The 23,671-nt window shown below is 36.7% G+C and overlaps 1 protein-coding gene across 1 annotated transcript in view; it reads right to left on the bottom strand.

The window, feature by feature from the left end:
- Positions 1–23,671, bottom strand: part of hmcn2 (hemicentin 2) — an 85,280-nt gene that overhangs the window by 27,880 nt on the left and 33,729 nt on the right. Inside the window, exons 23-44 of the mRNA XM_084390370.1 lie at positions 21,518–21,645; positions 20,799–21,044; positions 20,461–20,544; positions 14,257–14,454; positions 12,199–12,329; positions 11,540–11,687; positions 11,207–11,333; positions 10,962–11,119; positions 9,121–9,399; positions 8,905–9,047; positions 7,893–8,043; positions 7,570–7,803; positions 6,028–6,141; positions 5,715–5,902; positions 5,443–5,539; positions 3,149–3,310; positions 2,941–3,054; positions 2,658–2,854; positions 1,304–1,385; positions 1,040–1,171; positions 801–944; positions 526–685 (exon numbers count right to left, since the gene is read on the bottom strand). Coding sequence (XP_084246496.1) covers positions 526–685; positions 801–944; positions 1,040–1,171; positions 1,304–1,385; positions 2,658–2,854; positions 2,941–3,054; positions 3,149–3,310; positions 5,443–5,539; positions 5,715–5,902; positions 6,028–6,141; positions 7,570–7,803; positions 7,893–8,043; positions 8,905–9,047; positions 9,121–9,399; positions 10,962–11,119; positions 11,207–11,333; positions 11,540–11,687; positions 12,199–12,329; positions 14,257–14,454; positions 20,461–20,544; positions 20,799–21,044; positions 21,518–21,645 — 3,417 coding nt within the window. The remainder of the gene's footprint in view (positions 1–525; positions 686–800; positions 945–1,039; positions 1,172–1,303; positions 1,386–2,657; positions 2,855–2,940; positions 3,055–3,148; positions 3,311–5,442; positions 5,540–5,714; positions 5,903–6,027; positions 6,142–7,569; positions 7,804–7,892; positions 8,044–8,904; positions 9,048–9,120; positions 9,400–10,961; positions 11,120–11,206; positions 11,334–11,539; positions 11,688–12,198; positions 12,330–14,256; positions 14,455–20,460; positions 20,545–20,798; positions 21,045–21,517; positions 21,646–23,671) is intronic.

The following is a 23,671-nucleotide window of genomic DNA, read 5'->3' on the forward strand; positions in this document are numbered from 1 at the left end:
ATATTAATCTGATTAAATCTATTTTATTACATAATGATACCATATGACATTACATTACATTATACATTGGGATCAAAAAGTCCCACTAGTGATTTGTGTCTATTTTAGATTTAATTTTTAAACAAAACAAATAATATATAAGATTAACAATCGGAGTGAAAGGTGTAAGAAAAGTGTAATTAAACAATTTAATTTGTTCTTTCTTTTCAGATATTTTTATATTTATAAAAAAAAAGAAAGAAATCAACTCTGTGTGAGAGTTACTCTATATCCTCTTTATATACAGTAAATACTTTTTATACATATTATATTATATTAAATTATATCACATCTTAAGACTCATTTTTAGGCAGGCTTTTAAGTGATTGTATTTGTATCCATTTAGTTAAGGTTGTAATGATGATCATTGTTATTTAATGTTGATTGTTTTATTATGTTTGTAAAGTGTCCTTGAGTATCATGTGACGTGACACTATATTATATTATTAAAATGAAGAGATTAACGAATCAGTTTAAGAGTCTTACTCTATATGCTCTGTTTGTCCATTCTCAAGAGTCTTTCCATTCTTCAGCCAGCTCACTTTGGGAGTCGGTTTACCCATCACCCGACATTCAAGAGTCAGTTCCTCCCCAACAGGTGCACTGACCTCTGATGGGTGACCAGAATCTACAATGGTGGGTGACGCTGATGGTGCCAAATACATTTGGTTATTTAGAGTTTTACATATCACACACAGTGTGAATCAAGAAACAAGACTGAGATTATTTGAAACAGAGATTATTGATTAAGGCAGTTTTACCATATATAGTAAGTGAGTAGTCTTTTTGTGTCTGCCCTTCACTGTTTTTGGCGATGCAGGTGTAAGTGCCAGCATGAGAAAGCTGCAGAGGGCCTAACTCCAGTCTGTTTCCTCTCAGTGACCAATTCCATTGCAAACTGCTTTCTACACATAGAAACAAACAACAAAAACAGCAGCAACATAAATAGAAGCACACTAACAACACACTGACATCTGAAAGTGTGTGGTATTTAACTGACCAATAGGAGAGCCATCTTTCAGCCAAGCAATGTTTGGTACAGGTACACCAGAGGCCTCACAGATGAGGGTGATGTGGGAGCCCAAGTTCTGAGTGAGGGTCTCATGAAGAGGGCCCTCCATCACAGGAGGCACTAAAAATGAAAGTTAGAAAAACATCTGAAATTGCTTACAGCACCTGTAACTGTTGTTATGCATAAGCAAACAGGGAATATTTACATAAAGGTTGCAGTTATGCAACCTTTGATTGGGTTTTTAGGACTCACCATGGACTGTGACTCTAAAGGTGCGCTCTACTTGACCCGCAATGTTGGACACCTTACAGGAGTACACCCCGCCATCAGCCACCTATAGAAAAAGTCAGAAACCATGTCAACAAAGCATTAATTATAAATCAACCACTTATACCACATATATTTACACTTAAAGTCACACCATCATTCAAAAGTTCAATAGTAAGAACAGTAATGTTGTTAAATATTATTTCACAATTTTCTGTTTTCTATTGTAATTAATTTTAATATATTAGCAATTACTCCAGTCTTCAGAGTCAAACAATCTTTCAGAAATCAATCTAATATGCTGATTTGCTGCTCAAGAAACATTTCTTATTATTATCAACATTGAAAGCAGGAAACTGTTATACTTTTTTCAGGATTCTTGAACCATGACTAGAATGTAAAGAAATACAAATTTATTTGCGATACAAATCTCCTGGCATTGTAGATGTATTTACTGTCACTTTCAGCAATTTAATGCATCCTTCATGAATACAAATATGAATTTATTTCAAAAAGGAAAAAAAAATCTTCCTTAAACTTTTGAATGGTAGTCTACAGTGCTATGCATAAGTTTAGACACCCATGCTAAAGTTGACTAAAAAGAGGAATAAAAAATCATCTTTTGGAAATTTAACTTGATGCCTTAATTAAAAAAATTAGGAAAAATCCAACCTTTAAGGACACCAATTTTCTTTGTGAATGAATAATGTATCGTAGATAAATAAATGTTTTTCCTTAAAATACAGGGTGCATAAGTTTGGACACCCCTATGTTAAATTCCCTTAGAGGCAGGCAGATTTTTATTTTGCATGGAGTACTTTCCATAAGATCATCTCTCAATGCAAATCAACCTAGCTATTAGGCTAACTGAAATAAAACCATGCCAGTCTCTAGGTATGGTGAAGGCTATGTGCTGATGTGGGGCTATTTTAATTCCAAAGGCCAAGGGAACTTTATCAGGATGCATTGTATCCTGGATCCATGAAGTAACTGGCCTTTAAAAATAAAAATCTGCCTGCCTCTATGGGAATTTAACATAGGGGTGTCCAAACTTATGCACCCTGTATTTTAAGGAAGAACATTTATTTATTTACGATACATTATTCATTCACAAAGAAAATTGGTGTCCTTAAAGGTTGGATTTTTCCTAATTTTTTTAATTAAGGCATTAAGTTCAATTTCCAAAAGATGATTTTTTATTCCTCTTTTTAGTCAGCTTTAGCATGGGTGTCTAAACTTATGCATAGCACTGTATATGCTATATAACTGTATATGCATTTAAAGTTGTCTATATATTGGAGTCTCTTATAAAACACGAGTTTTCTCAGTGCTTTCTTACCTGTACACCAACTATCTCTAGCTGCTGGCGCTCTATCCTCAAACCATTTCCAGAAGCCAGCTGAAGTCCATTACGATACCATGTGACCTCTGGTTCAGGGACACCATTGGCTTTACAACGCAGAATAAGCGATGACCCGACCTGAGGTGTCATAACCTCTGATTCTGATTCAATACGTGGCACCAGTGTAGGCAGGGCTAGAAAGGGCCAAATCAAAAAGTGTTCATTGCTATAGTAATCTACTGAAGCAACTAATTAACTAAAAAGTCTATAGACCACTAACCATAAACCGTAAGGAGAATGCTCTTTTGGTCTTGTCCAGCTGAGTTTGTGGCTGTACAGACATATTGGCCAGCATCCTGTTGTCCAGCCCTGGGAAGCTGCAGCATCTGACCACCTTTGGACATGAGAATGATGGCACATTACATAAATACATGCTTAATAAGGCATTGTTTATAAACACAGAGAGTTACATTTAGACTGCAAATTACCTGGCAGTATGTGGATGCCAGTGGTGAACTCCAGCACCTGCCCATCTTTGGTCCAGATGATGTCAGCAGGTGGGTATGACTGCACATCACACAGCAGAGAAATCATGTGACCCTCCACCACGCTCATATCTTCCTCACGGCGGCCCACAATCCTTGGTGGAACTAACATTCAAATAAAAATAATTAAGCTACTAAGCATGTATTTTTAACAATGCATAACATTATTTGGTGTTGCATGAACAGATAAGGATGATATATTGTACAGTACACAAAAACAATTTACACTGCCATTTAAAAGATTTTTCATGTTTTTCAAAGAAGACTGATCGAATTGAAATTTTCACATACATATGGCTAGACTAGAGAATACCCATAATGCACTGTGAGAGTCACACATATTTCCAGCATCTCACCAGAAGATGGCACCCTCAGCTGAATCATCCATCCATCCATTTTCCAAACAGTGGGTACAGCGTAATATCATACAGGTAAAAAATCCTTTTTAATTGATTATTAAATATTTTAGTTTAATTGTTTATACATGCTAGTTTCCAACATGTTTAACATAATATCAAGGATCGCTCCTTAAAGGATGTTGGTTTTATTATAAATTTTATTTTATTTTTATGTAAATTTCACATTCATAAATGCAAGTTTACAAAAGGCAAACCTCTTTTTATGGTGCTTGAAAAGGAGATTAAAATGTATGTAGATGCGATGTCAAAATCTAAAAATAGTAAAGCAATTAAAACGATTAATATACGCTCCTCCTTTAACATTTTCACATAATATAAAAAATAAAATATAATGAATGGTGCTCACCTGCAAAGTATATTTTCTGTATTTAAATTGCATTGTAATATCCTATGGAATTGTTATATGTATAACGTATATCTGTTTGTAAACTGATGATTATGTACCCTCTTGTCTCTTTTTTATCATTATTATTATTTATTTATTTATTTTTCTCCCTTGTTCCTTCTTGTTTAGGCATTTGAATTTTTTTTTTCTGGTTATATGAGATATGGCACTGTACATGCTACCTGCTGTTGACAAAGCATAAAAAAAAAAAAAAAATCTTTTCATTTCTACTGGAGCAGCCAGTTTGCTAAGTTTCAAATGATTATTAAGAAGCAGGCAAACACTATGCAAATGCAGCAGCCCTTCCATTCACTCCTTCAAGTGGACTTTATTAGTGGAGTAATGTAGGAAATAGTGAATGAGGGAATAGAGGGCGATTTCGAAGCCAGCCCTGTAGTTTTCAAATAAGCCTGAAGGACTTAATTAGCTGGATCAGGTGTATTTAATTAGAGTTGAAGCTAAAAGGCTTGTTCGACTTCATGCAGCACAGACCGATCGGAGGCTGACTTGAAGCAGTGCATGCAAGCTTCAAATTTTGTCCGACTTGAGACAGTGTCAACGTCACGTCGGTGTGACGTATGGCATCAAAGTGCAACGATTCGACTCAGCCGGCGCAGCTTCTCCAGAGCGGCTGCACAAGCTCTGGTGACGACAGCGGTTCCACGATTGTTTCATGTTTATTCTGACACATTCAGTTCCACTAATCCTCACATATATGTATTTTTGTAACAGTAAAAGCTCTTTTCATGTAGTCGTGATGTTATATTGTGTAATGTTTATCAAAATTATAAAAAAAGTAAACCCACTGCATTGCTATTTATATAGTATAGGCTTATGTTGAACTTTATTCTTGTTCAAACAGAAGCTGTATTAAGCAGTACATCAAATATTGAATGAAAATAACATAAAAGCGCTGTATTACGCTGCCAGGCCAGTAGTTGGCGATATAACTTTGTAAAGAAATTCTACGCACTTATAGTCTGACCACATAATACGCGTGTGCATGACATCACCGTTTACTCACATTCGCGTTTTTGTAGTTTACACTGAAAAGATAATGGTATCGTTTTCAAAAACCTGCACTTTGAAACCAGTTTTCAAAAGTTTGCATTTTCAGGCCCATAAACGCCATTGTGTAAATGAACGGCCAAACCGCATAAAAAGTTTTAAGTTTTAGTTGAAAATGTTGTGTAAACGGCCCCTGAGTTTGCACCCCTGTACTAGAAGATGGGAAACTGCTGAAGGTGATGAAGGTGATGAATTTTTATGTTGGGTAAGTCAAATATTTAGCCTATAAAATATTTTAGAGCAGAATATAATTCATTATTAATTACATTTATTAAGATTTTATTAATTTCTATGATACTTTCAGGGCTGAAAATCAAAATTCCCAGATTTTTCATGACTGTGGGAACTCTGTCAATTGCTCCTACCTTGAATAGACAAGCTGTAGAGTCTCTCGACAGCTCCAGCCTTATTCTCCGCCAAACACTGATAACTGGCTGCATCTGACACTTGTACATTCAGTATCTACAGAAAAGCACAGGTGAGTTATACAAGATGTCTTGTAGCAAAGTAGCAAAATCTTTTAATTATCCATGTCAGATTAATTTATGATCCATTTAAATGCACATACAAACATAATTCACTGATATTATGTTTAGAAAGGGGAGAATTGGGGTAAAACTGGGCTCATGAACATCACCTCCAGCAGTTTCCCATCCTCAAGTATCTGATGGTGAGGGCCGCTGTAGAGGGGCAGACCATCCTTCAGCCAAGATACAGCTGGAGTGGGGTTTCCTGTGACATCACACCGTAGTGATACAGTGGTGTTGACCACGGCATCCACTTCCTGCATGAACTCGTCAGTCTGACCATCAATCACAGGAGGAACTGCGTAAAATGCACAAAGAGTCACGTTTATGAAGATCATTCATTCTGATTATTAATAAAGCTAACATATGATGCTCATATATTTGAATGCCATAGAGATCTATCTGTTGGATTTACTTCCTTACCCAACACCTCCAGGTCATAATGCATTTTGTCTTCTCCAGCTTCATTCACAGCCTGGCAGGTGTATTTCCCAGCATCCTCAATCTGTACTCGTGGGATCTGCAGGACATGCCCTCCTAAAGAGGAACACACAAACAAACAAACAAACAAAAAAAAAATACTTTATATACTGTATATATTATAGCTGTCACGTTTATGTGCTGTTTTGGTTTAATTCTAGTTCCTGTTTCCTTGATTCTCATTTTCCCGCCACTGGTTTGTTTCCATGGTTGCTAATTAGTTCCCCAGTTCTGTTTCTACGTTGATTACCCAGTTTGAATATAAGCCCTGAGTTCTTCTTAGTTCTTTGTCCTGTATCGTTTATGGTAGCATGGTTGTGTTTTTCTTCCTGAAGTTCTCCTATGTGTTTCTGTTGGATTTATTATTAAAGACGGTTTCATTTGATTCCTCAACTTTGCATGCATCATCACAGCCAGCTGATGACAATAGCATAGACAAGACCAAGATGGATTGCATAGTTTGTTTTGAACTACTATAACTAAAAATAACCATGGTGTTAAGATGGTAATACCAAGTTGTTGTTTTTGTTTTACATGTTAATGTGACATACTAATACCAACATAAATATATAGAAACAAAATAAAAAATGTAGGGTCAGTAAGATTTTGTTCTTTTTTTGAAAGAAATTAATACTTTTATTAAGCAAGAATGAATTAAATTAATCAAAGTAGCAAGTAACAATAAAGACTTTATATATCAAATAAATGCAGATCTTTTGAACTTTGTATTCAACAAAGAATCCTGAAAAAACTATCATGGTTGCCACAAAAATATTAATCAGCACAACTGTTTCAACATTGACAATAATAATAGGAAATTTATAATAATTGGAAATTTATCAGCATATTAGAATGGCTGCATCCGAAATCGCATACTTCCCTACTATATAGTAGGTGTAAAAAAAAGTGTGTGACAAAAGAAGTCCGAATTCACAGTACCCGGATGACCTACTTCTTCCAGCGAGATTCTGAAGTGTGGATACGATAAACACTTTACCATCCCATGAGGCCACGGGAGAAGATTTATGAATGGCAGTGAAGTGACGTTACGGACGCTGGTAGGTCACATGATAATGACAACATGGCGAATGTAGTACGTCCAGATTACATTCATACTACACACACTAATACTATATAGAACATAATATTTTTAGTAATATAATTATATATATATATATAATGCATAAATATAATTTTATAAATAAGTACCTACTCAAGAGAGCCAATGATTTCTGAAGGATCATGTGACACTGAAGACTGGAGTTATGACTGTTGAAAATTCAGCTTTGACATCACAGGAATAAATTAAATAATTTTAAAATATATATATACAGAAAAAAAAAATGCTGTTTTTACTGTTTTTCATCAAATAAATATAAAACAGGATATAGAAGTTGTATTAATACTCCATTTCATGTCTAAAACATGCTGTCTGAATTAAATAAAACCTTATATACTTATATACTAAAATTTCACTCCACTCACCAGGTAAAAGCACAACTCCGTCTGAGCTGGTGAGTTGCCGGCCTTGTCTGTACCAACTTAGTCGAGGAGGAGGAATGGCATTGCTCTCGCAGGACAGACTGATGGAGTGTCCCAGGACCACCTCCCGTCTTTCAACCATCCCTTCAGTGCCATCAAGGTCCTCTTCATCCCCCTCTCTTTCTCCCAGTGAGAAACCAGCAGCACCATTTATTACCCGATGAAAGATTGGAGGAACTGAGGAGGTTTGAGAAACAAACATGAAAATCTTAAATAATCAAATACAGCAGTAAAAAACTGTGTATCTGTGTATAATTTGCACTGACCCTGTATAGTGAGGTGGAAGTCTCTCTTATCCTCTCCAGCAGAATTGGTAACCACACATGTGTACTGGCCCTCATGGGATAGCATGGCATTCTCGAAGTGAAGCATGTGACTGTTCACTCTCAGACCGGTGTGTGTATTCCCATTCAGTAGCTGTGGAACATGAATAAGAGAGTGTTTTATCATGACTATTTCATTCATTATTCCTCAAAAGCTGATCAGAAGACCCCTGGTGCGATTTCAGGTTCAGCCGCTCCCTGGACATGAGCTGCTGTGGCTCAGAGGAATATTTATTGCTTTAATTTTTTCATTATTTGATTCATTTCTTGAATCAGTTATTACCAAAGAACAACTAACCAGAGAAGAAAACAAAGAAAAACACTTTGACTTGATGGGTGGCTTTTCGATGTATACAGTCCAACAGCACTCTCAGTCTGTGAATTAGTGGTGGAGATTTTCATGGACTCTTTGCAGTTACATCAATACGCCAGTAGGTGGTGACAAGGGACTGTCTTTAGAGTGAGTCACTGAGGGGATGTTTACACCTGGCCACTTCATGCGTTTTCTCAGATCGGATAGCTATCTGATTTATCAAAACGATTCCATTTACACCTGGTCACATAAATGTGTTTTAACAAAACGGATATAAATCCGAACTTCAATTCCTGTGCTATATGCAGATTTAATGGAGTTCAAGTCATCGAAAGCAACAGGTATGAGCTGCATTTTATTTTAAGTCTTTTTAAATTATTAATTAAACCAATTCATTCAAAATTGCTGATTTGTTTTGGACCCACTACTGTTTGTTGTTCAGAGAGGAACAACAGTTGATTCTGCTTTAAATTCGTTTGGAACTATTTTACTGGGAGGAACAAATAGTAAGTGACTCAATATTATCTTCTTGTTTGTTCATTAACAGCTGAATAAAAGAAATATCATATTCACTATTATGCAGTGTGGTCTAAAAAGAGCTAGTATGGAAGAACCTGAGAGATACTAAACAGATATACGGACCTGTCCATCTTTGAACCATTGTGTGACAGGTTCTGGAAATCCTTTGGCCAGGCATGACAAGATCAATGTCCCATTAATTCTCACTTTCTCTTCTCTTCTGCCAAAGCTGAGAGTCGTAGAATCCCCCTCTATCTGTGGAGGTACTGAGGAAATGGCACAGCATTAACCTCTGACCAAAACAAACAACATTCAGCCATGAGTCCCATGCCTACCTACCCATTATTCTTAGCGTGTGGTGTCTGTGTGCTGTTCCAGCCGGGTTGGTTGCTCGGCAGGTGTAGGCGCCAGCATCGTCACCACGGGCCGCAGCCACACGCAAAAACTGTCCACCCTGTGTGTATGTGAGTTGAGGGCTGGACACAATGGGCTGGTTGTCCTTTAGCCAAGTGATAGTGGGAAGTGGGATCCCCTCAACTTCACAATGAAGAACAGCAGGGAAGCCCAGAACTACAGTCACCTCCGAATTCTCACCAGAGTCACGAATCACGGGAGCAGCTGTGAAAAGACAGAATAGTGATTAGAATGGAGAATAATGAGGATAATAAGGACAAGGTGGGTGTTTTGAAAACAATGAGGACAAAAATTTCCTAAATAAAGAAATGGCTCTTTTTAGTGAATCAAAAAAATAAATATAATAATAATAGAGCCCAACCAGTGTATTCTGATTCTTGAACAAATTACTCTTAGGCTATGAGAGTTTTTTTTTTTTTTTTTATCAAAAACATACAGCATGACCAGTGTAGTCCAATCCTTAAATGACTCGGGTCTTGATTCAGGTCTTTTTAGTAAATAAAAACCATACAGCATGACCAGTGTAGTCTGATTCTTGAATAAATGACGTATGATTCAGTTCTTTTTATGGATCGTTTCCACCAAGCGGTACAGTACAGTAGGCTACAGTACGATTCGGGACGGTAAACCCTGATCTGCCAGCAGTACCCTTACTTGATAGGTGTGGAAGAAGAAGAAGAAACCCACACAGTAAACAACAATGGAGGACATACAGCGGATCTTGTTCTTGCTTCTCAGCATGTGGCTCTTTTGTCACAAGACAAAACAAATTGTGTTGCAACGGTATTGTGTTTCGACTGTATATTAAAAAAATGGTGCCTCTTGTCATTCCCCTCATAGCATGCGCAAGTGACGATTCTCTGTCAACCAATCAACGTTCTTCAGTGAGTCTAGCTCCACCCTTTAGGTACCGGACTACTGTGCTAGGTACCCCAACGGAAGAGTCTCAAAAAAGTGGTACGGTTCGGTATTTTGGTACAATTCACAACTTCTGACAATTGAAACAGAAATAATTGCATACCGTACTGCACTGTACCATACCGCTCGATGGAAATGAGCATCTAGTAAATCAACAGACATCACAACCAATGCAGTCTGATTAAAAAATGAATGACTCTAATAAGAATCATACAGTGCAAACAGTGTAGTCAAATTCTTGAATTAATGACTTTTACGCGACAGTTCTTTTTAATGAGTCAAACATATATAGCTTATAATTTGTTGTAATGTTGTATTTAAAGGCCCACTGAAGTGCCTTTGAATGTGTAGCTTTGTATGATGTGTTAACGTAATTTCCACTGAAACAGGAAGCTATAGCTATATTGAATGGCCCCTTCCCCTTTTCAAATAACCAATAGCGTTTAGTTTACCTCACAGACTGCAAGTCGTACTTGACAGCACCATGGAAGCGAATCCGAGCGCTGATGATACGTTAAGATTCTAGAGAGCATTTGATTGGACAGAAGATGTGATGAGCAGTTGAAGTCCGCGGTGATGTCATAAAAATCCGTGATCCATTTTAGCGGAAGTGAGAGACTGTAAATTTGTAATGCTTATATCTCCTAAATGCGAATTTTGTCATTGTTCTGGAACACACCATCTTGTTCATAACCTTAAGGCTAACATATTCATACTAAAAGCTAAAAAAAAAATTTTTTCAGGGGACCTTTAAGGCTTGTAAGAATTAATTACATAATAAAAGAATCGTTGATAGAAACTTGTAGAAAACCGTTCAATTACTTATGATTCCCATCCCTACCGTTTACCTTGTACATTCAGCCTGAACTGCCGTGTCTGAGTCCCAGCGTTGTTACTGGCCACACACTGATACAGGCCACGGTCCCTCGGCCTGACAGACTTCACCCTCAGCACCTGCCCCTTCTCCAGAAACTCCACATGAGGGTCTCCATTACGGGATAAAACCCTGAGAGAGAGGGAGGGTATATACAAGCACACATGAGCATAGAAGCTGGAAAAGAGGAGCATGTGAGTGTGTGTGTCATTGACTCACTCTCCATCGTGACTCCACTCCACTGTAGGCAGTGGACGGCCGCTAACTCTGCACTGCATGTCCACTTCCTGCCCTGCCATGACGGTCAGTTCCTGCACTCCTGAGGAACCTGAAATTGCTGGTGGAGCTAAATATACATAAGAATAAATGAGGGCAGAGTAACTCTAAGGTCATTCTAACAGCATTGGAACAACCCCAAAAAAAAAAACATAAAGGGAGTCAAATGTTACAAGTTAAAGACAAAAACAAAGTCTATTATTTTGCCTAACAACACTTTGTTTTATTTATCTCAAGGTTACTTTAAATTACAATGCCTGTCTATCTATATTTCACCTTGTACTTCAATAGTGTACTCCTTCCTGGCTTCCCCAGCAGAGTTCTGGGCAGTGCAGGAAAAGCGGCCAGCGTGATCATGCTGAACACGATAAATCTTTAAAAGCCTTTTTCCATTCTGCAGATACACCCCTGGGGTCTCCAGTACCTAGAAGCACAGAGCGGGTAATTGATTTACAAGAGTAGCGGCCAAGACTTGTGATGAATTTCATGGCCACAAGGTGGAACTATGCTACCAGCAGCACACTGGAGGAGAGTCATTCAGTTTGCATTGAAAAACAAAACTAAACTAAACAAAATAACGCTTCTTTCTTCTGTTGAACACAAAAGAAGATATCTTGAAGAACTATGGTAACCAGACAGTTGATGATTGCCATTGATTTCCATGGTATTTGTTTTACTTTATTTTCTATACTACTACCGTCAACTGTCTGGTTGCATATTACCAACATTCTTCAAAATACCTTTTTTTGTGTTCAGCAGAAGAACATATTTGGAACAACATGAGGGTGGGTGAATGATGACAAAATTGTCATTTTCGGGGGAACTATCCCTTTAATTTTGATTGTTCACTTGTGGCATTCTGCGGTCAGATAAAATGACTACATATTTATATAACGAAATGTTTATGAAAAATCCCCCTACAAGAGGAAACCTACAGGTCTGTTATCTTTAGTCCAGATAATGGTTGGGTTTGGGGTGCCGAAAGCATCACATCCCAGTGTCAGGGGCTGCTTCAGTGTGACCGTCAGATTCAAATCCTGACCATCGTCTTGGATCTCTGGAGGAACTAGATTTGTGTAGACACAGAAATCATTCATTATAATTTAATCCATCATTAATATAATTAATTAGGCATGTAATCAAGCAATGAAAGACCTTCAAATAAATCTACTGTAAGTACCTACTCTAAAACCAGAAATATGTTTCAATTAGCTCCTACATATATTATACCAGATATATTTAGTATTATCATGAATATTATTAAAGGGATAGTTCACCCAAAAATGAAAATTACCCCATGATTTACTCACCCTCAAGCCATCCTAGGTGTATATGACTTTCTTCTTTCAGACGAATACAGTCGGAGATAAATTAAATAATGACCTGGCTGGCTCTTCCAAGCATTATAATGGCAGTGAATAGAGGATCAAATTTTGAAGCCCAAAAAAAAGCATCCATCCATCATAAAAATTTAAATTTAAAAACTTTATAAGCAAAAATAACTAGCTTCAGGCAGACGGCCTACGCAAGTCGATTTAAGCCAAAAGAGTAACCCCTGATGCGATGTAGGAGTATCGTAAGCTTTGACGCCTCTCGCAGTTCAAACAAATAGGGCTGGGTAACAATATCAATCTCTTCTTCTCTCATATCAAAATCCTCCAACATTTCTCTTTAAAAATGGTCTTTTTAGACCTCTAATTCGTGACAGGTGTTTTATTTTGCTCTATTCTCTGCGATTCCGCGTTTCGTCAATACGTCATGCGTCAGGTCAAGGAGTTACTCTTTCGCAGTAAATCGATGCGTAGGCTACGGAAATCGATGTGTACGGACGTATGTCGGAAGCTAGTTATTTTAGCTTAGAAAGTTTTAAATATGAATATTTTTCTTACACAAACGCTTCGCTTCAGAAGGCCTTTATTAACCCCCCGGAGCCATGTGGAGCACTTTTATGATGGATGGGTGCACTTTTTTGGGCGTCAAAATTTCATCCTGTATTCACTGCCATTATAAAGCTTGGAAGAGCCAGGACATTATTTAATATATCTCTGATTGTGTTCATCTGAAAGAAGAAAGTAATCTACTCTTAGGATGGCTTGAGGGTGAGTAAATCATGGGATAATTTTCATTTGTGGGTGAACTAACCCTTTAAAGAGAAAAAGACTGTCATACAGACAAATTTGTAAAACAAATTGCATTACACACGTTTTTTTACTCTAAAAAAACCTCCAGTTTCATAATTTTAAATCATTCAAAGTAAAAAAAAAAAAAATCTAAAATATATTAAATTATATATAAAATCTAATCAATATAATTTGCTAATCTATTATTAAAGGTATAGCGGAGGATTTTCTTTTTCCGGGTGGATCATCAAGACTATTGGTCCTCCTAAGTGTCAATCATTCTGGTGATATGTTTACGTAAGGCCGTCGTACGTGCTCGTGCACACGATTCACACGATGGCGTGCACTCAAAACACAGGTTGGGCTTCCCACTGATGCCTCAGTCGCGAAGTTTCTACTTGACAGGTAAAGTTTGGCATGCTATTTGGAGAAATCCATTTAAAATCACTGCTAGTAAAAGTTAATGTAAGTTATGATTAGCTCGTGCATGCTCTCTCATGCACACGTTTAATAGGCGTTCCCTCTCGGGAGCAGGTAGAGTGCTGCGCATGTGCATTTTTTTCAAAAAGTGGAGAGGGCGGTTCTTTTCTAAAATTCGGGAAAATCCTCCGCTATACCTTTAATTAGTATAAACTTATTATTTATAATTTTATAAATAACATTTTATAATATAAACAATATATTTATAAATATTATAATGTTTGTAAATGTGGATTTTATATTTATAATTTGCAGTAGATTCTTTTTGTCCTGTGACAGGAATGCTTCATGTAGCTCTTGTTGGGAATCAACGATCTAAATAAGACTAAATAGACATTCATTTCAAATTTATTATAAAGCTATTGGCCACTGGAAATGCTGCAAGTATCTCACCATTGACCTTCAGCCTGGTCTTCCTCTCCACTGATCCTGCTTCATTAGTGGCCACACACTTGAAGTCTCCACTGTGACTGGCTGAAGCTGAGCCAATCACCAAAGAGCCATCATCACCCAGAGACACACCGTGCTCCGATCGCTCCATATGGATCTCCAGGCCATTTTTGAACCATCGCACCCTAGGAGCAGGAGACCCTAGCCAAGGGATGACAACAGAAAAAGAACAATTGAGAGAGACAGAGAGAAACTGTGTGAAAGAGAAGACATCGATCAGAATCAGAATTCCCCACACACACTGAACACAAGGCTCGTCAGAGCTTAGAAATAAGACCAGATATCCATCCATCTGACAGCAAGACAACAAAGAGCAGAAACAAAGAGGATGCCAGTAAATTTCAGTGTCCTGTCAAACTGTACTTCAAGGTGAAACACCCTGAGTGAAGATGCCAGGCACAGTGCCAGAAGAGAACTGATCAAGCGTAGGGAAGACAAGATTTATAGCTCAAAGACAAAAGTCTAGAGACTTCAGGACAACAGTAAGGGGAGTAGTTCAAACACACCAATGAGGTCCTATATCAGCCTCCAAGACCCCTCTAACAGATGTGTTATGAACTTTACTAGGTTTAGCTTTAAGTGATGGGGCAGGGGGCAGGGGCTCTTGACCTTGTACTTGTTTTACAGTCATGTCTTAAACCTCCTCAAAAGCCATTTAAGCAGAAATGACAGACACTGAGAAGTGGTTACTTGTGTTTGGTTTCACGCAGAGCACTTTAGATGAAACTCTTCCATGTGACATGTAGAGTCTATAAAATGGTGGAAGGAATATAGTAAGAAAAAAAGAGGTCCAAAAGTATTTGGACTTGTTTGGACTTTAAGACTTAAAGGGATAGTTCACCCAAAAAGTCTTCACTCTTCAGCAGTATGACTTGCTTTCTTCTGTGATGCTTACAAGAATATACATTGAAGAATGTATCAGTGTTTATCTGTTTATACAACGAAAGTCAGTGTGGTCCAGTCAGTGTAGTTTTGGACCCTATTGACTTTCATTGTATGGACAATGCAGGCTCATTGGAAAACCGTGCTGGTGACAACATCTCTGAAAAATTACATTACATTGCTTCTTGCACGTTTCACAACACCTTCAAAGTGAAATGTCCAGTGAATGGCTCTAAAAGAGCGTTCAGTTTTATCTGATGAACTTGAATCTGGCAACGTTGGTTGCCGTGCGAATCGCAGCAATTCACAAATGAAATGTCCAGTAAGTGACACTAAAAGGTTAAATCTCTATCGTGTTTGAAATTTATGTATCACCTACACTAAACCTAAACGAGAGTTTAAAAAAGAAGAGAAAATTGACAAAACAATTGAAACATTCTTCAAAATGTCTTATTTTATGTTCCACAAAAGAATGTAAGTCATACAGGTCTGAAACGACATGAGAGTCAGTGAATGATGACAGAAAATATCAAACCAGGAGGCATTCCCTAATGAAATTTGAAGATTTGAAATATATTCCCTTTTTCAATTGTACATTGCAAATATACTAACAAAAATTGTACTCTCTTTAAATATATTAAAAGTATATTAGCATCATGCTTTTACCTATTTTCACAATACAACTTTTACCACACTTTAAAATAATTGTAGTAGTATATTTTCTAAAAATATATTTTCTAAAATTCTATTTTTTAAATTCAGTTTATTTTTTAAAAGTGTATTTATTTGCACTTTATTACAAATATATTTTAGGTATATTTTAACTGTGTGCTGGAAATTATCATTGTAACAATGCATTGAAAGTATACTTTCAAAATACATTATAGTATACAATAGTATTTTGTACAAAGTATAGCTACTATAAGCTTTATTTGTCTAATAATGTACATTTGTTATTGAAGACAAAGTATGCAATTTGTAATATTTGGAATAAGCCAAAGGTATTAATGTGCCTATACTTTTTACTCAAATATGTCACACCATGATAGCCTCGTGGGCGAGTGCGCCGACGTGCTTCGGGAGACCTGAGTTCGAGTCCCGGCTCGTGGACCTTTCCTGATCCCGTCCCCCCTCTCTATCTCCCACCTCACTTCCTGTCTAGCGACTGTCCTACCCTAATAAAAGGCTTTACCCTAATAAACATTTTTAAATACACTTATGGTATATTGCTTGTATGTTTCGAAGACACTCGTAATGAATTTGTAATGTACATGTAACACAAATAAAGTACACTTTAATATCACTAATCAAGCATGTAATTAGTCCCTACACAGGCATATACTTAAAGTATACTTGAAGTTGGTCCAATTTAGTACACAAAAGTACACTAATACACTTAAATTTATGCTTTACTACAATTGAATTACAACTAAAATATACTTAGTACAAAATTAGTGTTTCAAAATAGCACACTTCGAGTTAACTAATCATTAACACACTTGAAGTATACTGATAATTAGTCTGGCTGCAAGTATACTTAGCTTCTTTTTTTTTTTTCACCAGGGTTTGCTGGAGCTTTTCTCAGAACCAGCTTTGTTTGAAATAACTTGTAACCAACTGGTGCCAACTAAGGTCAAATTCACACAGGTGTCTTATCAGAGTAAGCACAGGTGTAGTTTGTCACATTAACTATGAACTTGATCATTGTTTGACAACTACAAAGTGTATAAATACTTTTTGTCTTCACTTTCTTACAATCTTTTTTTTTTGGTGAAGTATTTTACTTCAAGAGTGTGTTTGTGCGATCGTATAAATGTCACTTGGTGTAATATTACGTAATTCAAAGACTTTCATACATTTTAAGTGTATCTTAATTGTCCAAATGCTTTTAGGTACACTGTATACAATAAGTCAATTTTTTTTCTGAACAACAAGCCAATCAGAAGTGGAGGGAAGATGCAGAGCAGATGTTTACAGTCATAATGTTTGGATTGATTGTTTTTGTGACTTAAAGAATGATGTGCAGCTGGTCCCGTTTACATTACAGGATAACATTAGGAACAGTTTATTTGTCAGAAATCTCTCGAACAATACTTCAAATGATGCGCGTTATAAAAAGAGGCTTATGTGCGTTCCTTGGGTGCGGTCATGTCTTTCAGTGCGAGCCAGATTAAATGGATCGGTCTGAAAAGGACAGACTTCCTCACTCCTACTCCTTTAGGCACATTTAGTTAAAATGTGCCTAAAGGAGTAGGAGTGAGGAAGTCTGTCCTTTTCAGACCGATCCATTTAATTGTATATTTTTTATATACAATTTTTATTGTTTTTTATTTTTTGTATACAATGTATATACAAAACATGCATACTGGTTTGTTGTAATAGAATGTCTCAATCCTGCAGGTGTGAAGTCTTACACACCTGCAGGATTGAGACATTCTATTACAACAAACCAGTATGCATGTTTTGTATAAAGATGTTTAAAAAAAGTATAATTTAAGGGCCACTAAAAGCATCAAACAGAATTGCAAAAATAATGATTATTTCCAAACCATTATGATGCTAGCGGTGGTTCTCAACCAGGGGGCTGGTGCATTCTTAAAATGATTTAAATTTGGTAACATAACCTTAATTAAAATGCTAAAATATAGTGCCTTTAAAATGCTAAAAAGCACAAAAGAAATAAACGGAGCAATTCCAAGAGGGTCCTCACACCATCGGTGCTCGGGCCCTAAATAAAGATTTGGGGTTTGGTGTAAGACTTTTTTCAAGCAATAATTTTATTCAACATGGATCCATTTAATTGATCAAAAGTGCATGAAATTTCTGTTTCAATAAATGTTGTTCTTTTGAACTTTCTATTCATCAAAGAATCCTGATTTCTGAACGATCTCTTTAAAATAATTATATATAGTTTTTATTCATTTCTATTTTAGCTTTATTATTTTAGTTAAACTAAATGGATAAGGCATTAATATGTGCTTTATAAGTACTAATAAACAGCCAATATCCTAATAATATACATGCTAATAAACTAGTAAACTAGCTAACTAGTTAATAGTGAGAATTGGACCCTAAACTAAAGAGTTACCAAAATGTTTTTTTATGGTTTTGATTTAAGTTTTTTAGTTAACGCTAATAACCCTGATCTTAACACAATAAATTCAAATCAACTGTAAAGCTTGTGTTTGGTTTGCTATTTTTCTGTGAAGTGTGATTATTATTCACAGACAGACACATTCTCCTATGCATAATGTTTTCCGTCATCTGCCACCAAACATGCAAGACAGCACAGCCATTTGCACGTATTTACTGTCATATCTGTATTAAGTACCTCTCATTAAGAGCAACACAGATGTCTGAAATTCTCAGTCACCATAACAACATTACAGATACAGCACAAATGCAGGAAAACAAACAGCAATTCGGCACAAATTCCAATTAATAGTAAGGATGACTTGACAATCTTTGTTCTGATTCAAGACAGACTGATAACCGCCTCTTTTCTAGCTGTAAAAACGACCCATCAGACCCTGTACTCTCGCTCTTAGCCCTCCTCCTCTCCGCCTGCAACAGTCCCTAATTAGGATTCCTCTCCCAGTGGGCCATCTCATTCAGGAAAGCAGATGTTGCCCACAGAGACAGAGGAGAAGAGTAGTGTTCCAGCTGCTGCTCACACACACACACACACACACACCATGTCATATCCGCGACATGCAGGGTTGCCATGGCAGGTTTCCATCAAAACAACACCTATTAGCTTACAGGGTGTACGGGAAGAGCTGGGTATATATCACAGTATAGAGCAGTTCATAAACAGACACAAATTCACACTAAATACCTCTCACTCCAAGCAAGTGAAGGCATTTGACTTCCTCTCCAGGTCTGTTTATGTGAATTGAGTTGTTAAACCTGTACAAAGTGTTACCGAAAGAGGATGTCACCAGCAGCCAAAATGAGGCTGCGCTGAAAAAAGAGACCATATGGTAAGAGACAGCAGAAAAGAAAAAAAAAGAAAAAGACTCCCAAAGAAACCAAGACAGCTTTCAGTACAGCTTTTATCACATCACTCCCTCTCACACACACACACACACACATATTTGTTTACTTAGATATCTAAATGGAGTATACCATAAACTTATTGCTTTTATATAAAGATAGCCTACTTATAAGTACTACAGACTACTTTTTTTTTTTTAATTACAAGTATTCCTTTATTTGCTTGCTTGAATTATTGTTACTTCATCAATTGCTAAATTATTTATATACACAACTGTTCAAAAGTTTGGGGTCATTGTGTTTTTTTGTTTTGTTTGTTTTTCAAATAAATTAAAGGGGACCAATTATGCCCCTTTATACAAGATGCAATGTAAGTCTCAGGTGTCCCCAGAATGTGTCTGTGAAGTTTCAGCTTAAATAATCAATTATTATACCATGTTACAAATGCACATTTTTGAGTTGAAGCAAAAACATGAAATTTTTGTGCATGTATCTTTAAATGCAAATGAGTTGCTGCTCTCCGCCCCTATCCAGAATAGCGCTGTGCCTTTACAGCTCGTGCTTCGGATACTTTGCCAAAAACTAACAAAATATCTGTTTGCTTTTCATTATCATCTCTATCGCGATCACGCTCACGTGACAATGCAGGTCTTCGTCATATCTATCTATCTATCTATATAGAATAAATCGAAATTTCAAAAGAATATATATATATATATATATATATATATATATATATACACACACACACACACATACATAAAAAATTTTTATATTATTTGAATTTGCAGCATGTTTCCATAGCATGCATATAGCATGCTTGTCTATAAACTCACCTCAATTTCAGATCTATTTTGTATGTAATATTTGAAACATTCTGCAGCTGAGTCAAAAGTAATGGAAATAAAAGCTGATTTTTTTTTTTACATAAACCTATGTTCACTGCTGGTTGAGGTGGTTTATGATGGTTTGGTGCTGGTCTTGCTGGTGAACGAGCGCTTGTTCAGCAGCAAAATTAAAAAAGCTAGTAAAGCTGGTTGACAAAAGATGTTTCGCTTGTTAAACGAGCTTAGACCACCAACAACTCATGTTTGAATTACATTTAGTCTTTTAGAATACTCTTTTGACTTCCAAAATGATAATAAACCAAACATAAACCCACGGGAGCATAGAAGAAAATACACAACATGTACAGAAATATATCCGAAAACCAAAATCATATGCAGGTGATGACCTAGTTTATGTTATGCTGGTCTCTTCATGACCTACCTCGTGCAGGGCAAGGGATGACCACTCTGCTGTTAGCCACACTCTCAATGATGGTCTCTCCATTTGTCTCAAAATAGGGGCCCTCTGTTACCACATACACAGTTCACAAGGTTAAGATAAAAGACACAAAGCCAAAGGTCAACTTAAGGGTCAAAGAGGAGAGCACAGGAACACAGGGATTTGTTTCCATATCCACTGGTGATGCTTACACATGCATATGTTTAGTCATCATTTTGATTGGCTAGGGATAATGATTTATTGCCTTCATAAAATGTTTTGATGTGCAAAGAGTTCTTTGTACAATGACAAATGTTCATAGTTATGCACAACAGACGCACCTAACACTTCCAGGACGATCTCAGTGGTATCTTCTCCAGCACTATTCTTGGCTACACAGCTGTACGTCCCGCTGTCCGAGCGCTGGACCGCCTGGATCTTCAGCATCCTGTCACTGCCCACAAGAAGTCTGTTGTGAAACCAGGTGATCTGAGGGCTCGGCTCTCCTTGGACCACACATGGCAACACCACTGTCTGGCCAATCAGAGCTTTAAGAGATGTAGGTGCTGGCTGAATCCTTGGTTTAGCTGTAAGGATAAAAAAAGTTAAAAGTCTGGTTTCTTCATTGTTTGGTAGTTTGTTTATCTCAGGGAATTAATGCATTTCTACACAGGCCACACTATTCAAAAGGTACCATGGTGTTTTTATACACTACAGTCCAGAAGTTTGAGTTCAGCAAGATTTTTTAAAGAAGCCTCTGTATGCTCACCAAAGCTGCATTTATTTAATCAAAAGTGCAGTAAAACTGCATAAAATAATAAGTGTTATTTTATATTATATTATTATATATATGTAATTTATACCTGTGATGAACCATTCGAATATGCTGATTTGGTGTTCAAAAACACGTTTATTATTATTATTATCAGTGTTGAAAATAGCTGCTTAATATTTTTCTGGTGATATCTTTTTATGTCATTCTGTGATTTCTTTGATTAATCCATTTCATTTATTTTGAAGGTTTTTTCCACAGATAAATCTTGAGATTTTTGGATTGTACCTTGTACTTGCAAATTGTAGGTGAGTGAGATGTTGCCAGCTGGGTTAGCAGCAGAACAGGTGTAGAATTTACTGTCTATCAGCCTGACATCACTAATCTTCAGAGAACCAGACGGCAGAACGGTGAACCTGCGTAAGAAGAATCAAAGGTCAGGCTCTGAAGTCACAGGAGTTATGTTTTAGAGTGAGCATTTCTGTTAAAGAATAATGTCGCATCCCAATTCGACTACTTATACTACGCCCCAAAAATAGGTACTCTTTTTGTGAAGAAAAGTGTAGTGTGTAGCAGAAGAGTAGATAAGCTTTGGGACATACTATCACATCATAAAATTGCTAGTTACATTGTTACGTGCATCATGTCACTGTAAACCGGCCTGTCAATCATCTTGTCACTGTAAAAACCCTCCACATTTCCCTCCACATCGCCGTTTTATCGTGAGATCCCACCCCCTTTTGGCGGGTTGAAAACATGTGGAACTAGCTCCTACTACTGGCTGCAGTCTCTAGCCTCTGGCCAAAAAAGCCTCCGATGAAGCAAAATGATGATTTTTGCGTCATCAGAGGTTTTTTTCCAGACACACAATACAGAAATCTCTCGTCTCAGGGGGACATGAGGGAGGGAAGCACGGTCATTCGAAAATACTACCGGGTTTCTACTGATACAAAGCTTAATGCTAATCGGTGAAGTATCCCTTTAATCCACCTCTCAAGCACAATTGGGTTGTGGGCAATATGGACTTGGACTCACTTTTGGCATACCCCTTTAAACATACTATTCTTTGGAACACACTTATTCTAATCTCACATACTATTAAGGATGAATACTATGCACATTGGGACGCAATGTTAGTGTTCTGTATATGAATGTGTGGACTTGTGTATATGCACACAGCTTTCTAACTTGCACAATTGAAGCCAATTGAGAAAATCAGCTTTGTTTCATTTGGACTGCAGTCTTTTGAACATTTGCTTAGCAACTTTATTATGGTAACCTAAATACAAATACAACTAATAAATCTGAAAACTACAAGCTACTATATTCAACAAACCCCATTTGGGACAAACTACTCCACCTCCCACAATTTTTCTCACTAGTCTTGCACATGTGGACTAATGAGGTCACTAAACAGTAGATCACCAAGGTCACTAAATAATGGATCACAGTCAAGATATGTACCCAAGATTGGCTTTACACAGACTATACATAATCATGTGAAAAACGCAGTTATTATAATGAAGCAAAAAAAAAAAAAACAGATCTTTGTTTTAATTATTTCTGATTCTATGCTAAGCATTAGTCTAGGGGAGATTTTTGACTTTCTCTTTCATTCTTTCTGTACAAGGCATTATGTTTGCCAACTTGAATATTTATAATGAATATTTCTGAAATAGCATCAGTTTTGAAGTGACTGTTTCTTTATTTGAGCTCTTAACTGTTTACACTCCAAGGCATGATCTTCGCTCCTCTGACTCTGGCCTTCTGACTATTCCCTTAACTTTGAGACAGCAGAGAAGTAACATTTAAAGGCGCTATATAAAATAAAGTTTATTATTAATATCATTATTATTTCTTCTTTTTTATTTTTTTACAAAGCATTCTTGGCTGCCATCTTGAAAATTTACAGTGAATATTTCTAAAACAGCATCAGTTTTAGAGTGACTGTTTCTTTCATTCTTTTTTTTTTTAACAAACCATTATGATTGGTAACTTGAAAATGTAGTATGAAATGCATTGCATTTGCAAATTGTGCATTTCTTAGCTATACAACTGGCACCTAAAACATGTATGACAAAAAAAAATTAGATTTACCTTCTTAAATATATGTGGTTACACGACAATATACAACATTTTATTTTTAGATTAGTTCAAACTCCCCCAGCAAATTCCAACAAACAGCGGATTCTGGATGGATCAGTATACACCATGTTGGGGCAGTTTGAACCAGCCTGTAGAAACACATGTGCACGCTGGCAGATTTGGACTGTGGGTAATTAGGGTAATCAGGAGTTCCGGTTACGGAATCAGGAGAGAAAGAGAAAGAGAAAAAAAAAGAAAAAAAAAAAGAGAAAGAAGCTAAAAAAAGGCTTCTTTTTTTTAAAAGCAGTTCACACAGTTAATGCTCTAATCTTTAAGGTTAAAGCAAGCACTGGTGCC

This window comes from Rutilus rutilus (assembly GCF_951802725.1).
Source record: "Rutilus rutilus genome assembly, chromosome: 19".
Taxonomy (NCBI): domain Eukaryota; kingdom Metazoa; phylum Chordata; class Actinopteri; order Cypriniformes; family Leuciscidae; genus Rutilus; species Rutilus rutilus.